General features: G+C 37.9%; 2 protein-coding genes across 4 annotated transcripts; both read right to left on the bottom strand.

Moving 5' to 3' along the window:
• Window positions 1-737: 737 nt before the first annotated feature.
• Window positions 738-7,041, bottom strand: arf2b (ADP-ribosylation factor 2b). Of its 2 annotated transcripts, none has more exons than XM_055043027.1 (5): window positions 6,953-7,041; window positions 4,677-4,834; window positions 4,377-4,487; window positions 2,935-3,059; window positions 738-2,577 (listed from the first exon to the last, which is right to left on the bottom strand). In XM_055043027.1, the coding sequence occupies exons 2-5, from the start codon at window positions 4,822-4,824 to the stop codon at window positions 2,416-2,418; spliced, it is 546 nt and encodes a 181-aa protein (XP_054899002.1). In that variant the 5' UTR covers window positions 4,825-4,834; window positions 6,953-7,041; the 3' UTR covers window positions 738-2,415. The 2 variants fall into 2 exon arrangements, with proteins under 2 accessions (XP_054899002.1, XP_054899001.1); XM_055043026.1 differs by lacking the exon at window positions 6,953-7,041 and adding an exon at window positions 6,697-6,810.
• Window positions 7,042-8,935: 1,894 nt separating this feature from the next.
• LOC129368276 (uncharacterized) lies at window positions 8,936-21,373 on the bottom strand. 2 transcript variants are annotated; one of them, XM_055043193.1, is made up of 15 exons: window positions 21,255-21,373; window positions 19,850-20,091; window positions 18,466-18,541; window positions 16,791-17,445; window positions 15,694-15,828; window positions 15,475-15,604; window positions 15,272-15,400; window positions 14,257-14,361; window positions 13,335-13,498; window positions 13,090-13,240; window positions 11,792-12,343; window positions 11,411-11,520; window positions 11,212-11,332; window positions 11,005-11,105; window positions 8,936-10,468 (listed from the first exon to the last, which is right to left on the bottom strand). In XM_055043193.1, exons 2-15 carry the CDS (start codon window positions 20,085-20,087, stop codon window positions 10,304-10,306), a joined length of 2,832 nt encoding a protein of 943 aa, XP_054899168.1. In that variant the 5' UTR covers window positions 20,088-20,091; window positions 21,255-21,373; the 3' UTR covers window positions 8,936-10,303. The 2 variants fall into 2 exon arrangements, with proteins under 2 accessions (XP_054899168.1, XP_054899169.1); XM_055043194.1 differs by having other exon boundaries at window positions 11,411-11,508.
• Between the last annotated feature and the right edge of the window lie 1,058 nt (window positions 21,374-22,431).

The raw sequence follows: 22,431 nt of genomic DNA, 5'->3' as shown, positions 1-22,431 counted from the left end.
GCCTGAAAAAAAATGAAGTTAATTAGCAACTACTATTGAAATCAAAATTTAAATGGTCAACAACACAGATGTGGATTATTCCAGCAAGAACGAAAGTTAGTGTTTTACTTTGGAAAAGGTGAGTTGTTTTAAATCCAAGAGCAAGAAACAAGTCAGTAGTTCATAAATGCAAAGGCTGATGTGGCTTTTACATTTACAATTGTTTCTTAAATTCTTGTTGAAAGATTTATTCATTGCTCAGAAATCTGTAGAAAAAGTTAAAAGTTTCAAAATCAAACTGTCAGAAATATGCAGAAACTGGATTAGCTCATAGAGTTGAAACAATTTGAAGTGATTTATAGACAAGTTTGAGGCTCAGCCAACTAAAACCATGTAATTGTCAGAAAATGCGTTGTAAAATTGAGAATGAAGTAAACCTTCAAGCATATATACATTTTTATTTATTCCAAAATATGACTAGGCACTTTTTTTCTTTAAAATACTGAGATTTTTCCTTTTAAGGTGTAAAGATATATGAAAGCCTGAATTTGAATTGAAAGATCTAAATTGATTAGAATTAAACAGCTTCAGCAAATTTTGAAAATTTGACTTAATGATTGTTTCCTTTAACAATGTAACTGACAAAGCATTAAGTAAAAGTTATTTATTGCAATTCTTAACTTTGTTGGGGGGGCTGTGGTGGGGTGGAAAGCAAATACATTTTGGTTTTTCAATAATAAAAAACAGTTTTCTTTGAGTTTGGATCAAATCATGTTTATTAATGTGTTCAGGAAATCCCCACAGAAACAGTTTACAGGGGAACTTACAGATTTACAATCATTCTTGACAGAAGTGCCAGCTTTAACCCCCATGGTTCAACACTGAGGACGCCTGCTGAGTCTCAGCACCAGGTAACTGCACACGATTCCCCTCAACAGGTCTGCCACCGAGTCCTTCCAGCTCGCTGCCAACAGAGGAAGAGGAGCAGGACTGGTGTTGTACTCCTCAATCTTTAAGTATGCAGCAACACAAATGAGGAGGATTAGCCTGTAAACACCCAGACATTCCAGCCATTTTTCCTTTCTTCTTGTCTAGACCGTTCACAGTTAAAGAGCCTTCATTTTTGGTGCCAATCCTTCATCCCGACTTCGAAAGCTAAAACAGCTGGATGCTTTCAGGTTTCAAAGAAAAACTGTCAACCGTTGAAGAAAAGAAAAAGAAAAATCAGATCAGGCCCTCAGAGATGTTCTTACTACGTCCATGTTCAGGATTTGTCATACTGCTCAAATGCATTTGGTTCAGCAGTCATTATACAATATAAATGCTAAAACTAATGACAGAAAAAACAAACATGTAACATCTCTGAAAGGAATAACGTGAAGCTCCTGTTCTCAGGCTTAAGTACGAGTGTGAGAACGCCATCAGAATGATTCATCACTCAAAAGATCCAAATTACTCCGGGGAATTAAAAGGAGGACTACAGTGGGAGCAGAAAAGTCGAGGGCTGCATACGTAAACTGATAGAATTTGACTTTTATTTGAAGATTGTTGGCTTGCCTTGTGCTTCGGGGAGAAAGTTAGTGTCCACTGGAGAGCCATCAATAAGAATAATCTGCTATATTTCCAATATAATAATAAAACAAACAGCATGATTTTCAAATGACACTAGAATGACCGAGGATGAACTTTTTTTTTTTTCTCTCTATTTTATTTCCCCTGCGTTTTCAAACTCTCTGCTTTTTTTATTTTGATTTTGCTTTGACCTGATACAGGTTAAGATGCAATTTACTGAATCGCTTACTGGTGGGTTTCAAAATCAAGGAGATTAAAATTAACATTTAGCATTCGATCTACACTGGCTGAGCGTTTCTACTTATCACAGATCAATCTAAAGGGAGGAGAGCTTACACCCTTGCTCTTTCTTTGCCGTATGAAAACCATGCTTCCTCTGCAGAGTTAGGGTGGGGAGAAAGGGGCCGTGCAAGACTGAGAGTGGGGGTAGGCCGAGCGGGGAGGAGGCTGACGTCAGTGGATGGAGAAGGGTCTTGAAAACCGGACTGCTGATTCCACAGGTGTGTAAAAGGCACGCCAGGGTTACTCCCAATCCCAGCCGACACACACACACAGACGCCTTCATGCCCACACACACACTCGCTGAACACACACTCATTTACTCTTTTACACACACACCACCCGCAAACACACACACACACAGACACAAGCAGCACAGGCTCGAGCCCCGAGAGCACAGACGGAAGAGGAGAAAGCAGGAAGGAAGTTCTCGAAAGAAAGAGCTGGGTCGGTCCGGGGAACGGGGGTAGAGATGGAGCAGAGGGGCTGGGGTCCGGTGCTGCAGCGGTGTCGAAACAAAAAAAAAATAAAAATAAACCACAAACAAAGAAAAAGAAAAACAAAACAAAAAACTGGTGGAATGGATCATTTCTGGTTCTTCAGCTGGTTAGAGAGCCAGTCCAGGCCCTCGTAGAGACCGTCTCCGCTGGTGGCGCAGGTGGCCTGGATGTACCAGCTGCGCTGACGGAGAGCATGTAGGCCCAGCTTATCTGTGATCTCTGCAGCGTTCATGGCGTTGGGGAGATCCTGGAGGAAGGAATGCAGATAGTGATCTATATGCGTCTCTGCTGGAAAAACTTGTATACTTTGAACATTTAAACCAATGTTTAGTCTGATGAATGAATAACTCCTACTTAGCTTCTTTTACGTAATTGTATAACCCCTCTAATGATCTGAGGTCTAAAAGTTTTCTAATTCAGTTTATGTAACCTGTATTTAAAGAGAATCTGAGAACTTCATAAATCTTCTTTTTTTAAATGTTTGTGGTTTCAAATTCTGCAGCTGAGCAGAAAATACACTTTTTCCAAGAAAGTGTGGAATCAACTCATCTGGTTCTCAAAGGAACATGAAAGCGTATCAGGGAACCAAAAATGTGACTCTTACCTGTTTATTTGCAAAAACAAGCAGCACAGCGTCTCTCAGTTCGTCCTCAGCCAGCATTCTGGACAGCTCCTCCCTCGCCTCATTCACCCGCTCCCTGTCGTTGCTGTCCACCACGAAAATAAGCCCTGCAGAAACAAGCAACATCTATCTGAGCAGATATCAACCTTCATGAAACTTTGCCAACACATTCTGGCTGCACCATATCAAAACAGTCATTTGCAATATAAATATCATATTCACTGGTATTATGATGACACAATGTTTCCGATATATTGTGGGGAACCTCAACACATCTCTTTCACATTTTCTCATTTATGACCTGACTGCACAGTCAATTCAAAGAGTTTGTTGCAATAATAATTAACTTCAGTTTGGCTTTAACTGGCTGGAATTTAATAATCAAAAAGTATTTCAAGATAACACTGAGGAACTTGAAATGCAAACATACCTACTGTGCTGCATAGTAAAGCAGAACTTGGGTGATAAATAAAGCAAATAAAAACTCAAACCGATGATAAAATATTTAGATGAATCTTGAGGCAGCTCTCAGATCAGTAAATAACATAACAGCAGCTGCATAACACTCAATTGTGTTTTTCAAAGTAGAAAAACAAGAAAAATGTATTTCATTAAAAGGTTCAAAATATAATCATTTAAGTGTAGGAAAGCCTGACCTGACCAATACAACACCTTGTATAAACACAGATACTTTCTAGAGTCACAACAAAACCAAAATGTCTAACAACTGTGGTAATTGCATACAATTTGTTATTAATTCAGTTATCCAACCCACTGCTTCACTTTTAACAGATAGAGGATAATGTTATGTCTGCAATCTGAGACAGTCATTTGATATAGGGAGAGTTCAGTTAAAGAGACGGAGCGTTCCAGCCTCAGGACTTACAGGCAGAACAGGAGAAGGTAACCCAGGTAACTGTCAACATTGTGATTGGCCACTTTTAAATCTATAAATTGGAACAATTTAATCACTTTGAATTTTATGGAATAAGAGCTTTGGAACTACTGCCCAACAAATGAGGTAAACCTTAGATAGAGCAAAACCACTTTTAAACAAATATTTCAAGCAGTCCACTGATCAGAGAGAACTAATGTCCTCCAACTCTCTTCAATCATGACTTTAACTTTCTGGTACATAAAAAAAACATCTTCATCAAGATGTCAAACCAACATCTGCAGTTTGTTGGGGTTTTTTCTAGGAACACAATTAGATGGCAATCGCGCTCTGCAGTCCATAGCATTTTCTGATGAATGAGATTTCAGGAAAGGGAAGAGTCAAACAATACATCCTTTCAGAATGGAACAATGGAGCATGAGTCACTGGTTCACTTGCTTTAAAAGCATCTTATGTACACCAACAAGGCCACCTATAGGCAGAAGTGAACACTGTCCTTGCTGCGGGTCGAGATGAAGTCACCCCTCACCTTGAGTGTTCTGGAAGTAGTGGCGCCACAGCGGCCTGATTTTGTCCTGACCGCCCACGTCCCACACCGTGAAGCTGATGTTCTTGTATTCTACCGTTTCAACGTTAAAACCTGCAGGAGGAAGAAAAAGCACTGATGAGTCACTGGCTAAAGGGTCTTTTGCCAACAAAAGTTGGTACAAAAACTGTTTAAACATGCACGACTTTTATTTTGTTACTTAAAATTCTATCATGAGCCATAATTTAGGCATCACAAAAAATATTTTGTCATCTGTGCAGCCAGATAAAAAGAGATCCATACCAATAGTGGGAATGGTGGTGACTATCTCTCCGAGCTTCAGTTTATATAGGATTGTTGTTTTTCCAGCAGCATCGAGGCCAACCATTAAAATTCTCATCTCCTTTTTGCCGAACAGGCCCTTGAATAAGCTTGCAAATACATTCCCCATGTTGGCAAAGCTGAGAAGGAGGAGAGAAAAACCGTTAGGGAGCAAGAATTAAGTGAACTGTAAAGGGTGCTTTCTGTTCCACAATAAGGAAATTATGGGAAAATAAGAGGAATGATTTAAAGTACTTCTGCTAGGATAGAAACAACCAGCAAGGGGAACCACATTTCTGCTTTCACCAAAATTTGTTTTCAAAAATATACACAGCCACAAAATTTTTAGTTCATTACAGAAAAAAAAACTTTGATGAACTGGACACATATAATAAGATTTTTTTAGAAAACATACAAATGAGACATGAAGAATTATTTTATATATGCATCTTTTTAATCAATCAAAATCATTTCACCGTCATCAATACTAAATTCATACACAATAGATAAGAATAACTGTTTGAGAATAGATAATAGAAGGAGGTACAGACAGAAGCCTAACTTCTTTTTAAAAAATGTTACTGCAAATTTACTGATCAAAAATCACAAGTTCTACAGTCAAAGAAGAGTCAGCTAAAACGCTGCAGTACCAAGAAAAACAAAAAAAGACAGAATTCAATGCAAAACGTTAAAATTTAAAACTGATAATCAAATGGCTTCTAGAAATTAAGAAAAATAAGTATAATTTATGTAGTTTTGGCAAAGCACCTCAAGATCAAATACCAAAACAACTGTCAATCTTTTACAGCTAAAAACTCATTAAAAACTGATGAAATTAAGCAAAATAAGTCTTCAAAAAAATTCTGCAGAACCAAGAAGCTTGGTGTGCTGAAACAAGTTTATCTATAAACATTTAATAGAACCAGACAGAACCTATTCTCACATCTACTTAACATTTTTGATTCATTAGCACATTGAGGATGTTAGGATGGGGTTTAAGGAGTAAGGAAACAACGTTGCATCAGACTGTACGACTTTGAATATCACTGATGAGCAGATAACTTAAGCTACAATAAAAGAAAAGTGGTTAACATTTCATTTTTCAGGCCCTGATTCAACGGAATTTTAAAGAAAGATCTGATCTTCTCTGAGGCATATTGTAATGATGAACCTTTCAATTTCGCCCCAAACAAACCACTTAAATTTCCTTACAAACTTTTAAACTCTTCCATATACTTGAAGGGACACGTAAAACAACAACAAAATAAAAACTATTGATCTGACATCTCTGCACACTTGTCAGTCCTCTAAAAGTTACATTTTTTATGAACATACTTGCTCCTCAAGTGACGAACTGTGTTGTAAAATAAAGTGGAATTTCATTGAAAGGAAAGTCAAATTATGATTTGAAATTCCTCAAGTTTCGAAAAAACATTTTGTTCCTGATTATCTTTGGCCAGTTTGTCGGCTTTTGTTCAAATCCACAGCTAATCAAAAATTCTACAATATTTCCGTACTCAATTGTTAAAGTCAGTTTATTTTATCAATTATTTTGCCACTTTTTAAATATTTGAAGGAATATAGAAATGCTTGTACCGCGCTTAAAACAACAAAACGGGATCTGAGCAAAACTAAAACGGATTTTATAGGCCCCTACAGTGATCCAGCTTTCGTTCACCCGGATAAGCTTAACAGCTAACGAGCTACATGATAAGAAAGGCCTGTTCCGACTGGTAAACCTGGTATTAGTAACAAGCATTGTTAATTTTTTTAGTTTCAGTTATTTGTTTATAGTTCGACCTCAAACTAAACAAACGTTTACGAGTGGCAGGATGGGCAAGAATAAAACCAGTTAAATCTAAAGTAAACGGCGTGTAGCTTTAGCCACGTTAGCTTCACTAAGGGCGGATGCTTTGGCTAGCCGCTAACTGGATTCGTTGACAATCTAAAACGTACGTATTTTGACCCACGACAACACATAACGAAGGCTTACAACACTCACATATTTTAAACAAACGTAGTTACAACCGAAGCCCAGTTCGGTAAAAGGAACTCGCAGTGGCTGCTTTCAGTTCAGCCGTGACAGGAACTGCTTTAGCGCGCTAGCTGCCGTTAGCGAACTGCCGCGTCACTGCTCAGTGAACATCGTGACGTCACTCCAAACGCCGCTCAAATCGATCAGTTCGGACATGAATACTTTTAACATACACATTGAAACATTAAAGTACAAAAATAAACGTCTCTTAGTCAGTCATTACCTTTACAGAGTCGACAACCCGATCTTTGCGTTATCTTTCACTGTCACTCCAAAATGGCGTCTTGCGCAACCAGGGAGACACCGGCGTACTTCCCACTTTGAAGCCCCGGCCAATCGCAGCGCAAATAGTGTAACTGGTAACCCGCCTTGGTTATCCAACGGTCCAATCAGAGTGGCGGACATCCTTGTGCGCACAGTGTACAAAATGTCGAGGAAGTGATGCGTATATGGCAAGCTAATGTACCAAATAATACTTGAAAGCACACACGCGAACTTCATATTTTCTTTGTCCAAATGCTTCCTAAATCCAAGATGTAATTCATATAAAATCAGCATTTTATAAAATTGTGGTTAGTTTTAGGAATGAGTCTTATGACAATAAAATTATGATTATGATTTCAGTTCATAAGAAATACAATTTTTAAAGAAAAGACAAATGTGCTGTTTGGGTCAAAGAATATTTTTGAACTGCTTTAAATATGTTATGTGTCGCTGACATATTCACTTTACATTTAAAATACACTACCCCTTAAAGTACACTCAATCCAGCTGGTTCTGAATAAGCATCTTGCTAACATCTGACTTCTTGCTGAAAGCACTAGAAGACAATGTCAGAACATTTACTGGGTATAGGTTTTGTTTTAGATTTCTTCAAAAGAATTATATTAGACATCTTTAACAAGAAAATATTCAAGGAGTAAAATTGTCAATAATCAAGTCTTTTTATTCTAAATTAGAATTGTGTTCTAGTGGGTATCTGACGCCTACAATGCATGTGTAAGAAAAGAAATGTCCTTTCTGACCTGGAAGAACTTAATCAGAAAAAGTTACTATTCAAGTCTAGCATGGTCTTAAAGTACTAAATACAGCAAAATAAAAAAACAAACTCTAGCAATCCTAGTTGTTTTTAAAAAATATACCTTTTTTTATTTATAATTAAAATGTATTTTATGTCTATGACAATTGTTATTCAGTCAAAAGCAGACTCAGCAGTGGATTGATTATATGTTACAACAACCTACCATACATGGCCTAACGAGTCACTCCAGTTTTAGGTTAGGCACTCCTAAAGTTGATGATCTAATAGGCCACATTGCCAGTTTGACATTGTAACTTCCTGATGCTTATTACTGTGTTCATAGTCTTTCTGAAAAAAAAATTCTGTGAACATCTGAAAATGGTTTTGACATTACAGCACCAGTACATAAACTTCTTCATGTTTGCTTTTGAGGCTAAGCAACCTCTGGGGGAGACTACCTTTAGACAGTTAATATTTATCCTCAAGTCATTAGAGTTTAAGTTGAACTCACACAATAACTGCCAATTTGACTAATAATACAACAAATAAAAAAACATTAAAAAGGATCACAAGATGAAAAAACTTAAAAAACATCTGGTGTATTTGAAAGTCACAGAGGTCAGCTAAAGGTCGCTAAATGATCTCAAGATCACCAACAGCAACAGGAATGAAAATAACAACAATAACAGAATTGAATTTGTGATCAGAAAATTTACTTTAAAGTCCCTTTAATTAAAGATGTAATATTTGAAACAAGGTTAAATTTTCTAAAATGGTGTTTATGACCAAACGTCAATCTTGGATAATGAGCTGTTTTACTTGTTTGTTGTTTTTTCATTGACAAATCAGCTAAAATACTGAATATCTTCATAACATCTTTGACTATGGTTAGTCTAATGTGGATATTTCAGTACTATTATGCTTACTATAGAAGAAGCTGCTTTGGTATCAATTAGTCATAAATCTAAATAAGTTACCTTTGGAATAATATCTGAGTAATTGTTATCTCATGAGGTAAATGTCTTATCAAAACTTAAGTCATGTTTTGTTCATATAAAATCTAAATCTCACTGTGTTCAATGGTAACAATGTCCCTTTTCAGGTTTTAAATCCTGATCATATAATGGAAACCATGTGATGAGTCACATGATCACATGTGTGAAACACTTCCTGACACGTAACAGATTGAAAGCTTTACTTGTTTATTAGAGCTGTAAACATTTACAATGTGCTATATGTGCAGATGTCTGGGCAAACATTTAAAGCATTGGTCAAGTGTAAGAATGCATCTGAACAAAGCAATGACTAGGAAACACAGCAAAAAGCAATATTTCAGTTTTAGAGATAGACGCAACAGAAAAAAGTAGCTGTCATTAAAGTCGCAAAGCCTTGAGAAAAATGCTGATAAAATTCATAATCTTAATCCTAAAACTTGGGTTTGACCAGCAAAGAGAACTCGCAGAGCAGCTGAGAACTAGTTTCGTTTCCAGTTGTAAAACTGACGGGAATGAAAAACAAAAAGAAGGCAAGCAAGTAAAGCAAGTAAATAATCTTAGCAAACAACCAAGGTGTCACCGCTCCCCTATTTGTTTACAGTTTACAGACACTTTGACGTCACTGGAAAAATTACATTTGTGTTGTTATCTAAATAGTCAGCTGTGTGGCTGCACAAACGAGGGTAAGGCAATAATCTTGCAAGACTATAAGTTTGAATATTTACTGTTGAATAATAGAAACATGTATCAAAAAAATAATACTGCATATTAGGAACACCAACAGTATTAAGGTTAGAGTAATTCACAGACAAACATAATTGTACAGATATAAAATGTCTAAAATCATATGTTTCATAAACTCTCGACGGTCAAGGATTTTAGTTTGATGTTGGTTTAACTTTTCTGAAACTGCACATGTCCTGGATTTTTAGCACAACAGACAGACGCAAAACAAAGTGAGGAGCAGCATTGCTGATGAGGTGAGACAAATCAGAGTTTGCAGACTGATTAGAGAAAACAATGTGAAATGCACATCCAAACTATCTCTGAAAGACATCAAATGTAAAGCACAAAATTATTTGTTTCATTTAAAGAGCCGAAGGCATCAGCTGCAGATATCACAACTGGGTTTTGAGGGCTGGGAACTCAAAGCCTGGTCTAGTGAATATCTGCTGAGTGTGCTGAAAGGTGTTTGAACAGCGAGAATCCTCCGTGGGCCTCACTGCCTTGTGGCAACAAGCCAGTCCTGCTGCAGCAGGATGTTGTAGAGAAAGTCTTTTGTTCCAACAATACAAATATATTTTTCTGTTTACTAGCCACACACCTCCTGGAGATCCCATCGTGTTATTCCCACAGCAGGATGGCATCATAAAGCTAATGAGAGCTCAACGTAGGTCAGCAACCTCCACACACTGTGAAGATCAGAATGAAGAAGTTCAGAGCTCCCAGGTCACAACAATGTGACATTCCTTCAAGTTCTGAGCGTTTTGAGCTCTTGTGGTTTCTTTCCGTCATTTTTTGCAACAGAATTAGTTTAACTGACTACTAAATGTCGGTCTCATTCTCTGAGCTCCAGCTTGCCGTCTTGGACTCTCCAGCTCCAGCGCTGACATCTGTCAGGAGCAGGAGCACAGCGGAACCATGATCCCGATTCACTGATCTCTTCCTCGAAGGACACCATCTTTCTGTCCAGAGTCTCCAAAGTGAAGGTTTTCTCTGAGATCTGAGATACACATGGGAGGATTTGTGAGGATTGAGGACAGTTGGGTGTCAAGAACCTGGAAAAATAAATTGTACTCTAAGAGCATCTCCCAGTTGGACGCAAAACTAATTTACTCCCATTGCAAAACAGGTTTGTTGGAAGAATTTAAAACTGGTCAGGTATTAGCAATAAATACATGTGCAGCTGATTTCATTCAAATTAGACAATAAATCCTTCTTTAATTGACAACTGCTTTCTTAAAATTATAGAACCCCCTGAACAAAACTGAACACACATCATTATGTCGATGTTTCACTCCATGCTAGAGATACATTTAAGCCAATAAAAGAGATCATAACCACTGGATAGACTGCAAAAGACATACAGTCAGACTTACAGTGCAAGACAGATATTAAATTCTGAAGGCCACCATGACAAACCTCCAAGTTGTGCACCCCTACTGACAAGAATAATCAGCTCTAATCTGATCATATCTATATGAATATGCCAGAGAGTTATTCATATAGGCTTATTCAGAATGAACAGCAGGTTCATACCTGATCACTGATTCCTATGGCAACATGACCCACTTTGACTTTCCGCCGTTCTTTGATCCTAAAACACTTCCCTTGAAGGTTCTCTATCCAGATGTCAACACCTGAAATTTGTCAGAGATTTTTTTTTTTGTTTGTTTGTTTTTTGTAATTCAACCAGTCAGTTGAATAGTGCGTAAATACAGTGAAGGACTTATACAATGACGTTACCCTCAAAGCAGCGTGGAGATGTCTGATCGGCTGAAGGTATCCATACCAATTGTCCACCGGAGTGACTGTTGCAGGAAGAAAACACTCCAGAACTGAGGTCATCAGATGAATGTTCTGAGTCCTTAAATATACAAAGATATTCTTAAAAATTGCCTTAGTGGACTCATTCGTCATCCGCTGCAAGTATGACTTTATGCACCTCATCTATCTGTGATGTGTCTGAGCAGCTGAAACAAGATGGAGGTTCATCTCGAGGTTCTGGGGATGGAGTCTGGACTGTTGTCCCTACAGGAACCTCTGAGAAGAACACTTTACAGTGAGGGGTTAGAGTTAAAACCAGGAGTTATTCTTTATCTTTCTTATGGAAGATAGAGTTAGATATTATGACTCACTACAATAAATATGCCTTTTATTTTTGTAACTACTTTAGACTTTGAAGTAGTAAAAACATCCATACAGACATCAAACTTTCAACATTGCTGTCACTGTGTGGGATGCTTTTTTTGGCTAAATATCTGCTCAAGAAGTCAAATATTTTGCAATTTTTTGACAAATTATTAACAGATGATTCTATGCTCACCATCTCTGAGATATTCCAGCTCTTCTTCTGAACCCCATGGAACTTCATCTGTTTGTAGGCCTCTCTCCAGCAAAGGGAAAAAGCCTTTGAGCGTACGTAGATACTCAGTGGAGCCAGAGGAATCCCACTCTTCATCCTCCTCCTCAAAGTCTCCCTCATAGTCCTTATCAATTTTCAGCCACTTCTCCTGAATGCACTCCTCTTCCACAGCCATGTATATGTCCACCTCTGACTCAGAGCCGGTCTCCGACTCCTCGTCACAGTCAACTCGCAGGGACTTCGGTTGGGAGTTCCACGCCCCTGTTCTAAAATCTGTCTCTGCGATGTCACCTTTCCACTCAGTGGTGTCCTCGCCCATTGCTACAGTCCTCCAAGGGCTCACCCAAAACACACCTGGGTCTGAGGAAGTGGCTTGGGATGATGATGAGGAGGAGGAGGAGAAGGAGGAGGAGAATGATGATGGTTCTTTTGGGGAAAAGAGTTTGTCTTCCCGTTGGCCATGATGCAACTTCTCACAGGCGGCTTTAATGGAGGAAGAGCTCAAACCTCCAACTGTATGTAAAAAATATCACTATGAAGTTAAGGTTGTTTTCAACCAGTTACTACTCTGATTACTTGAACACTGATTGTTCATAGTATGGGTTTAACATTACCGAATGCCAAGTAGCCAGTTTTCAAAGGTAAAAGATAATACTAAAATGGGTAAGCAAACAGCTAATAAGAATCAGAATGCTACAACCTAAATAATCCCAAACTATAGCCAATGATTAAAGCTAACAATCAAGCTAACCGCTACCCAGAATAAAACCAAAATTAACTATCAATTAAGATAATAGCAACTTTGAGTTAAGCTAACAGGCACCCAGAACAACTACTCAGAGTTAAGATATTTTTCTCATATATATATCAATATATCTATATCTATATATCGATATATCTATATCTATATCTATATATATATAGATATAGATATAGATATATCGATATATAGATATAGATATATAGATATATAGCGATATATAAATATATATAGATATATACAGATATATGTCGATATGTATCAATATGTATATCGATATATATATTTAAATTGTGACAACAAAGACAGGCAAGGTAAGGGGGGGTTAAACTATTGGTGGAAATTTGTCTGTTCTAACAAAAGCTCTTACCCATGTCCTGTCCAGTCTAATTTTCTAATAAGATTCTTTTTAGCATTGATAACAACCACTTTATCCCACAGTGCATGTTATTTGATTTGATAGAATCCCATTCGTCATGTTACAATGTAATGTGTGAACCTGCTCTGAGGGCTTTGGTGGTTTTTCTCCTGAGGTCCTTGGCCGACGCTCGTCTGTCCGGGTCCTTCCGAAGTCCAGCCCTAAACACGCTGGCTGTGAAGTTGTTACAGTTGGACGGCACCTCCCATAAAGGTGGGGGCTCATTGACAATCTATGACAAAAATGCAAGAGCAACCACGATTATTGATTTTCATCTACGTTTTCCCAGTCCAGTTTGAAAATAACAGTAAAATAGACATTCTGACCTTGAGACACAGTGGATGGGAATAGTAGCGTATCCACGGCTGGCACCCATTGAGCATATGCAGTAGCATACAACAGCTGCTCCACACATCTGCCTTGGAGCACACTTGATCTCCTCGAGCCACCTCTGGGGCCATATGAGTCTCTGTGCCAGGAAAGGCTGTTCCTACAAATACATAAAAAAACAAGAACTGGAGTTATATTTCAGAATTAACGTGAATTTTTACTGCCATGCACTTCTTGGATCCAATACATTTGACACTTCATTGGCTCCAAAACGAAATTTTGTTGACTTTTTTTTTCTATTGTACATAAAAATAGGATGACCTACACACTGACTTATGATGAAATATTAAATATATTTAACCAAATGTGTTTGTAGTAAACCTAGGAAAGATATTACTCCATGACCCAAAGAGACCAGTCATTTTTTATGTGACACAATTGTAAAATGTGTTCAGACAAGTTCAAATTTTCTATTTCTTTATTCCTGATTGACACCACAGTAGTGAAAGTAAAACGTACTGAGAGAAAGTTGCTCAGTGCGGCTAAGCCAGGCAAAAAACATTAAAACCACCACAAGAAATAGCCACAAATTAAGGAAAAAATAGAGCGAAAGGTAGGATGCTTTGGAAAGTCCCGAAACTGAAGTTGGACCTTTATATATTTGATGTATATGTGATGATTATTATTCTTGATCATTTGTTCATGGCATTTGATAACAGCCACTTTATCCCACATAGCATGATTTTCTGCATGATTCTGCAAAGCATGATCATATTTGAAAAGTATGAAGTAAATTGAAAGTTACCATTGTTCTTTCAATAATTTGTTGTTTATGAAAGCAGCGCTCTAGAGTCTAGACCACTTCAGTAATGCAAATCTGCGTATCAGCTTTCTGCAGAAGTTTCAGCAACAGCTCACCTCTAAATGCTTCAGTGCTCCGTCTGTTGTCATCTAACATCTCTGAGAGACCAAAGTCACAGAGAAACGTGTCTCTGCAGTCTGCAGACAGCAGCACATTGTCAGCTGGAATAAAATCAACACACAGGATTCAGTGTGGCAGCCTGTTTGCATTAGGCACTCTTTGTGGAACATTGACTTGTTAATGTAATGTTAGGAGGCTATCAGTGACAGTCCGAGTAATGGGTGTATGAAGGTTCCCTGCTTCTGCAGAAGCAACATTTCAAGCCATAATCTCCTGAAATAAATCACAGACTTGTGGCTTCACTTTATCATTTGTCATCTTCAACTACACCATAAAAGTGGAACGGTGAAATCCTCTCAGGAGAGATTACTAAGGGTTAAGGGAGAGGTGTTTGTTGTTGATAACCTTCAGTCTTTTATCACTGCAGAAAGTGAAGGAACACTGGTCACACGACCAAGATAGTTATTATCATTTTATTTCGTTTTCAGAAATGACAGTTTGGACTATGCTGATGTTCACTGATTCCTTGCGTTGATCATTACTAAAGCTGTCACTGAAAAATGATGAACCGCCGAGATGTATTCTCCCCATCAGGATTTTTGATTTACTATTCTTCTCATGATTTTAAAACAAATAAAAATACATCAAAACATTTAGTTGCATCCAAAACGAAGCAAAAACACACTACAAATAATAGATTATTGGCTGTGATGGGAGTTTTGCTCAAGCAAAAGGAAAACTCCAAAAATTAACCCTATTTAGTTGTTGAGATTTCTGTTTATATTTTCAAAATATTGATCTATAAAGACAAGTTAGTCTGGATTTTTTTCTGTGAGATGGAGACTAAATCAAATTAAATTAAATACAGAGCTTTCATCTCTGGATGTAAGGTCTAATGATGGCAATGGTACAGTAATTAAAACAAAAACATGTACATTTCCTGCCCAAAAATGCCATCCTTGATTCAGTAAATTCATAGATTAGGTTTTTGAGACTTATACAGAAACGCACCTTTGACATCCAGGTGAACCACCTTTTTGTGGTGCAGGTGCTCAAGAGCCCCCAGTGTCTGATGAAGGTAATGCAGGGCTAAATCTTCAGGGAGGCAGGTAATCTCTTTTAGAAGCTGGGCCAAGCAAGCTGGAAAAGTTTGGCACATGTTTATTCTTTCTGACCAGAATAAAGCACTTTTCAGCAGATGTAGTTCAGTTTACCTGGTTTTAGTTCCATAAAGAGTATGACGTTCAGTCCATCTCTCACTGCTCCAAACAGCTCCACAACTCGAGGGGAGTTCAGGGCGCTCCATGTCTTCACCTCCTCACTGCTAAAGTGACTCAGGGGAATCTGATTGGACCACAACATGACAAGTTTCAGCTTTTAGCCAATCCAAAAGACTTCTTGGAGTTTGACTCTTGGTTGGTTTCTGTTCTGACCCTTTTGGCAGCACATTTGAAGCCACTGCTTTTATCCCGAACACAAAACACGTCACCATACGAGCCGTTCTGGATGTGGTGAAGAACAAAGTACTCCTCTCCCTCTCTGTACTGAAAACTGTTGGGGTGTAGAAGCTAAAAGAAGAAGCAAAATATAAATGTTAATCACTAAAACTCCAACACAAGAGTTGTGTTGCTAGAGCATTTCATCTACAAGGAAAAAGAGAAACATGATGGTCATTTTTGAAAGAAAACGTAATAGCACAGGGACCAACAATAACTAGAAGGTTATTTTTCAAAACATATAGTTAGTATATTTGAAACTTTCTCAGAAAATGTGTACAGAAAGTATGTAATAAAAGTATATTGTATGTCTGGAGGTTCCTAAATAGTGTGAGCTCCTAATTCATTCTGTGTCTCCCTTCAGTCAAAGAAGCTAAACTAGAGGACAGCTTTGGTCTTAAGCTTGTCAGATGCATTTTACAAGCCTCAGACATAATTAATTACCAGTCAATTTACTGTTATTCATAGAAAATATGTAATTTATAAAAATCCCTTTTCTGACAGGAACATCAATATAATATGTGGATGATTATGTAATGTGAGAAATTACAGTATGCCTGGATATTGTTTTAAACAGAAAAGAGATTGTTAATTAAAAAAACATTTCTTAGAGAAAAAGTGTCCTGTCTTTTTGAAAACACATATAATCATTACTTCTTTTTTTGGTGGCCTTTGTGTTATGGATTGAAGAATGGGTTTGGGATTCCAAACAAAAATGTCCTTATTCATCGTCAGTGTGCTCAAGGCTTTTTTGAGCTCACTTCTTTCTCTCATGTTTGTATTTTTTTTGTACATATTTCTTGTCTATGCCCTGTTGGACATGGAAGTAAAAATAATAGTCATGAAATACAAGCCCCAACAAAAACTCAAAATATGATGTTTAAATGGTCAAAAATATTGAGCAACTATGTGGTGATTCTTCAGTAATAAAGTTTTTGTTTTTTTTCACTGTGCAACTATTTTGTCCTACTACAAGCTTACAGTCATGTCAATACTGACACAATGAAAAAGAAACGAATACAAAATAGACTTACATGATGGAATATAAGTCCTTCATTGGCAGGTTTGGTGGTTGTCCAGTTATCCAGAATCTGTTTTATTGAGTGGTTAATGAAAGTTGAAATGAAGAGTTTTGGTATCTGCATCACTCTGCCTTTCAACTCATCAAACTCTGAGTCACTGTCATTAAATGTGAAAGTCGCCTGAGACGAGTCTGAAATCTCCTGCAAGCTTTCCAGAAACTCCAAGGAGTCGGAATCCCAATTCGAGTGAAAACCAGAGACATTCATCAAGTCAGAGGTCGGATCAGAAATGTTTGATTCTATTCCAAGCTGATCAGATTCACTGCAGCAAGATGAGTCTGACTCGCTTTCGTGACTGAATACAGATTCATGGTCACAGTCTGAGCAGTCTCTGTCATCAGAGCTGGACAAGTCGTCTGTCTGTCCAGACATGCAGGAGTCCGGCAGGCGATAGGAGTCGGTGAACTGAGGAGGTGGTGGTATGATCCCAGTCGTCTTCAGCCAGTCGATCTCTTGCACCCACAAACCCTGGATAACTGGAGGCTCCCCTCCTTCCTCCAGCCTCTTTGGTCGGCTTCGAGTCTTTCTGCGCTGTTTTCTGTGGAGGTGTTGATGAAACACTTCATCTTCTGTGTTGGATAGTAAGGCAGCATCCTCACTGAAAGATCTGAAGTCAAGAGGGAACATTCAACATTTGTTCAAGATAAAAAAATTTATTTCTATTCCAAACCTACAGCATATTCTCATCTATAAATTGGACACATTAAAGAGATTGGTGGTATTTAAATATCAAACAAAAGCCTTGGAACATCTTCTAACTTCTAACTTGATTTCACACACGTTCGATCAATCATCTTTTCTTTAAAAATTTTTTTACATCTTTTTTCTCCTTGGTTTATTCATAAGTCACTTATATCAGACAGCTAAAAACGATGGCTGTGTGACCTGTGTGTATCATTTGCAGGTCCTCCACCTGCCTCTGATGCCACTGTAATTTGTTGTGACTTCGCTCTTCATGGCTGAGTTGCTTTCGTCTCCAATCGATTCCACGTTATGTCACAAATGGACTTATTGTCCGGGTGGCACAGAATCACAATACCATGCTACAGTTCACTAAGCTCCTAAGAGCAAAAACATTTTTTAGAAACAGTCTGCATGCCCAGAAGTCGGAGACTACAACAATAATTCATTATTTGCAGGAGCGTCTGAATACCTTTGGCAATTGAATGTAAAATTTCAGAGATAAGCACAAAAATGATTAGTGCTTTTCAGTGCTATAAGATTGTTATTTTGAGCCAACTGGAAAGGCTAAGTGAGAGTAGACAATGACAGGCAGAAGTTTTTCCAACTTGAAATAAATGAGACATTTCTAATATTTTTAAAAGTATGGTGAGATGGAAAATATCTGACAGTGACTTTGACTTCAGCTTCAAACTCTGACTTATTTGTCAATATCAGCTAATTTGGGTGTAGAATCACCTGTGTATTACGGTTCTGAACAACAGAAAGGATCTGAGGCCTGAGCTCCTGTTGCAACATGACTCATCCTCCACAAACAAACCTGTAGAAATACCTCTTTCATTTTTGCTCGAGATCATTCAGTTGACCTAACTGTGATGTCATCAGTGGCAAATCTCAGAAACCTGGTGGGAGGTTTTTCCCAGAGCAGGTCAGAGGGCGTGCATACCTGTGCTTCTGGAGGAGGTGAGGTCGCAGGCAGGGATTCTGAGTGTTGGACGGGCTGAACTCTTGAAAGTCCTCTCCTGAAAACAGAACACGATGTTTGACGTTTTGCATGTTTATATAAGCGTACAGGTCATTTCACCTTGTCCCAAATTAAAGTTTATTTGAAACAAAACATTGGCAGCTATGGCTGTCAGTCAAATTGTGAGCAGTTCTACTTTTAGCTTTTTGTTGAGGGACAACTGAAACATTCAATATAGAGAGAAAACTGTTGAGGACATTAATCCATAGAGTCAAACAGCAGGTTGACTCCTTATACATTTAAATGAATTGTAATAATCTTCTGGCATAAATTTAACACAAAAAAACACTTAATCTGTTGAGATACATCATCTCACTAATAAAATAGTATACATTAATAAGGAAAAATATTTGTCCCATTGCAAATGTGTTCAACTGTAAATATTTTTCTTTCACTATTTCAGATAATCAAAAAATACATATATATCCAAACCAATCTAACTGGTTGTGGCGTCATTGACAGCAATAACTGCAACAAAGTGTTTGACATAACAGGCTGTAGGTTATTTAGCTCCAATTTAGCTCCACTGCAGCTAAATTGCTGCAGTGGAATTTATCAAAATTCAGCCAAAGTGGAGGATTTATGAAAGCGAAGAGCCTGTTTGTCAGCATTTCAGTCAGATTTCAATCTGACTGAAGACTTTGACTAGGTTGCTCCAAAATCTGCTTTATCTTATTTTCTGTAGTCACATTGAGTTTGACTTCTTTACGATCAGTGTCCTGCTTATTGAAACTGATTGATGGAGGAGTTAATGGTACCAACAATTACTGCAAGACATCTAGGTCCTGGAGCAGATGTAACAAGATGTGCATGTTTCAAAATGTTCCACTTTTGTCTCGCCAGTCCACAAAATATCTTCCCAAAATGTCCCTTTGTGACCAAATGGATGATTCATCTTAGAGTAATTTCATTTGGCCTGCCATCCCTCACTACTCCATGTTTTCTCAATCAAAATGCCTCAAATTGACATACAAAGCGTCTCTGTCCAGATTGATGTGTATGAGCGACTTTTGTTTCTCATCTATTCTTTAATTTCTTTCTACTGGGGGATATTGTGTTGATTTCTTGATTACTGCAGGTTTGGCAGTAAGCAGTACCAGGTGTGGCTTGTACAAAAAAAATAATCAGAATTCATTCATGATTGAATAATTTGAGCAAGATTTCACATAAGGTCAGGTTGGTTTGGAAAGTTTTTATCACCTAAATAGTAAAAACTGCTAAGTAAAAAAACGACGATTCTGTTAGCCTTGTCTGAAATTAAAAATCGTTTTGATGATCTGAAGCATTTGTGTTTCTATGTTCTTACTCTCAGCTTGTGCCACTATGGACACACAAGGAATCCCCTCCAGGTCATTTGTTATCACGTGTTTGGCAGTGCCGAGCTGCATCACACGGGTCAGATGTGGTCCGATGGCCTGAACCAATGACTCCGCTTCTTCCTCGCATCCTTGGCTGCTCTCTTCTTTACCCAGAAAAGAGATCTCCGAGCCACCGGTAACAATGGTGAATGGTGTGTTGGAGTTCAACATCCGGGGAATGGCCATCTCTCTGTAACAGTCAGAGTGCATTTACGAAGTGAAAACGAGAGGAAATTGGAGAAATTGTTTTTTTTTTTTTATTAGATCAGACTAGACTAATATAAATATCTCTGTACTCAGATTTCAGATTTTAATCACTAAATGTCTTATCTCTTTTTTTCTCTGGACATGAGGTTTAATGTGCAAGAATGGCCTCGCTTCAGATGTACAGATAACCCAATATTAGATAACTCTGCCCAAAGAACATAATTCCAGAAGTTTTAACTATGACATTTTTTTTTTGTTTGTTTTCTGCTATTTGCACACATTCAAGAAAAGTCAAACTTGCACCGTCTCAGATTGGACAGACATACACTTTCATATTGACAGTACTGACAGCCTGCTGTGTCCTGTGAAGACATCTTAGAGATTTTGGAGATTTCTTTTTTTATTTTAGGGTGAACTTTCTTGGATCCCCAGATCTGGGCATGATATCAGTTGTTTTGACACAGTACATTTCTTAAGCTTTTTAAATACAATTCCCCCAATTGTATTTTACGACAGTGGTTTTAGGTTGTAATATGTTTGAGAAAATTGAAAGTTTTTGTAAAATGCTAAGTCCAAAAAAGCTCCTGGTTACTGGGTCCAGTAGAGTTAAGGTCCTGTTTAATAACCAAACATTTTTCTGGTTTTACATTAAGGTTAATGAATTCCCACAATATCTCACTCCCTCATCATTTGGTGATAATAGAGATAGATTTGCAATTGGCCACCACTTTAATGTTGTGGTATGCGGGGCGTGAATGAACGGACACCGGTCAGATTGGGTATAAATAGCTCCAAGAAGCAGCTACATGCCTTCTACCGGGCCGTCCAGCTGTCAGAGTCTCTCTTCCTGAGCGCTCACCATGTCAACAGCAAACACACACAGATCAAAACACACACACTCACGCACACACATGAAAGAGTGCTGATGTGGAGAGGACATGAATGGCTGCAGTTTGACCAAACCAGAGTGTGAAACAGGTGAAAATTGACAGGTGTGTGGCTTGACCTGACAATAAACTCTGTAGCTGAGATAATACTGATTAAATAAATTTTCTAGGAACTACAAAGAGCCACAGCAGCTTCAAAAACTTTTCAAACTCCATTCGAAATCATTTTAACTGATCCAAACACAGAGATGTACATTACCTCAGAATAAAAGACAAGTTGTTGCAGATATCAGGTCAAATCCAATGAGCCGAAAAGACTTCTCAGTCTAAGTTCGTCCTGTGTCAAGTGTATAAGAGCTTCCTGAGAGTAACCTACCGGCTTTCTGCCCACGCAGGTCCTTCTGATTGGCCCTCCATGTGTTTGACTTATGAGGACCCACTGATCCCCCCCCCACACTCATATCAACACAACAGTTTCCAAATGCTCTGGATTAAATCTGCATATGCCCTCAGTGGCACTTGGAGCACGCTTGATATGTTGCTTCTGTCAGAGAAGAAAAAATAGCTCAGATCATTAACTTGAAACAAATCTGAACCTATTCTCACCTGATTTCACACTATTGTCTAAAAAAAACCCAAGATAAACACTGTGTTGTACCCTTAATTTACTACAAAATTTTAAATATTCAACCTTATGTTGATTCATATTTCAGAAAATGTTTTTAGGAAAACATTAATTCAGTTTTGTTCCATACTGAGTTTTATCTCTGATTGAGAAAACATAAAATTTCCATGTTTCTATGATTCAAAATCACATGCCTAAAAATCTGTTTGAAAAAGTCACTATAGAATACAAAAAGAAAAATAAATTTCAGAAAAGTCTTTCAACATTTCAAATTTTAATTGCAGAAAAAAATTATTTGACTGCTGGCTTTTATTTTAACGTAAAATATATGTAACCACATTTTTTTTCTATAGCCCATGAGCACAATAGAAATATAAAGTTTAGGATAAATTGCAGTTGTAACTGCAATTTAAAAAAAAAACATGAAAACCAGCAAAGGTTATTGTCCTACAAACACATTTTCAAGACATAAAAATAAGTCGGAACCATTACATTTTAATAACAATCAAACTAGACTTTTAAAACAAAATTTTATTTTGCTTTTATTTTGGAATGGATTAATGATTTCCTATGTTACATCCCATAACTTTCCCAAAGTGAAAGCACTTCATGCATCCTGCTCAGCAACACACACCTGCTGCCGGGAACAGAGTGGACAGAGTTCCAGTTGGAATTAGCAGAATTCCAGTGGAGGGTGGGCTTTTAGGTGGACGTTCCCTCTCCCTGGCAACATCTGAATGGGGTCTGCAGCAGGGCCAGTAGAGGAGCAGCTGTGGAGACAATCTGCTCACACGTCAGCGGGTTTTTTCTC

The sequence above is a fragment of the Poeciliopsis prolifica genome, unplaced genomic scaffold (assembly GCF_027474105.1).
Source record: "Poeciliopsis prolifica strain line A6 unplaced genomic scaffold, Auburn_PproV2 SCAFFOLD018, whole genome shotgun sequence".
In the NCBI taxonomy this organism is placed as follows: domain Eukaryota; kingdom Metazoa; phylum Chordata; class Actinopteri; order Cyprinodontiformes; family Poeciliidae; genus Poeciliopsis; species Poeciliopsis prolifica.
This window is presented reverse-complemented; position numbering and strand designations above follow the sequence as displayed.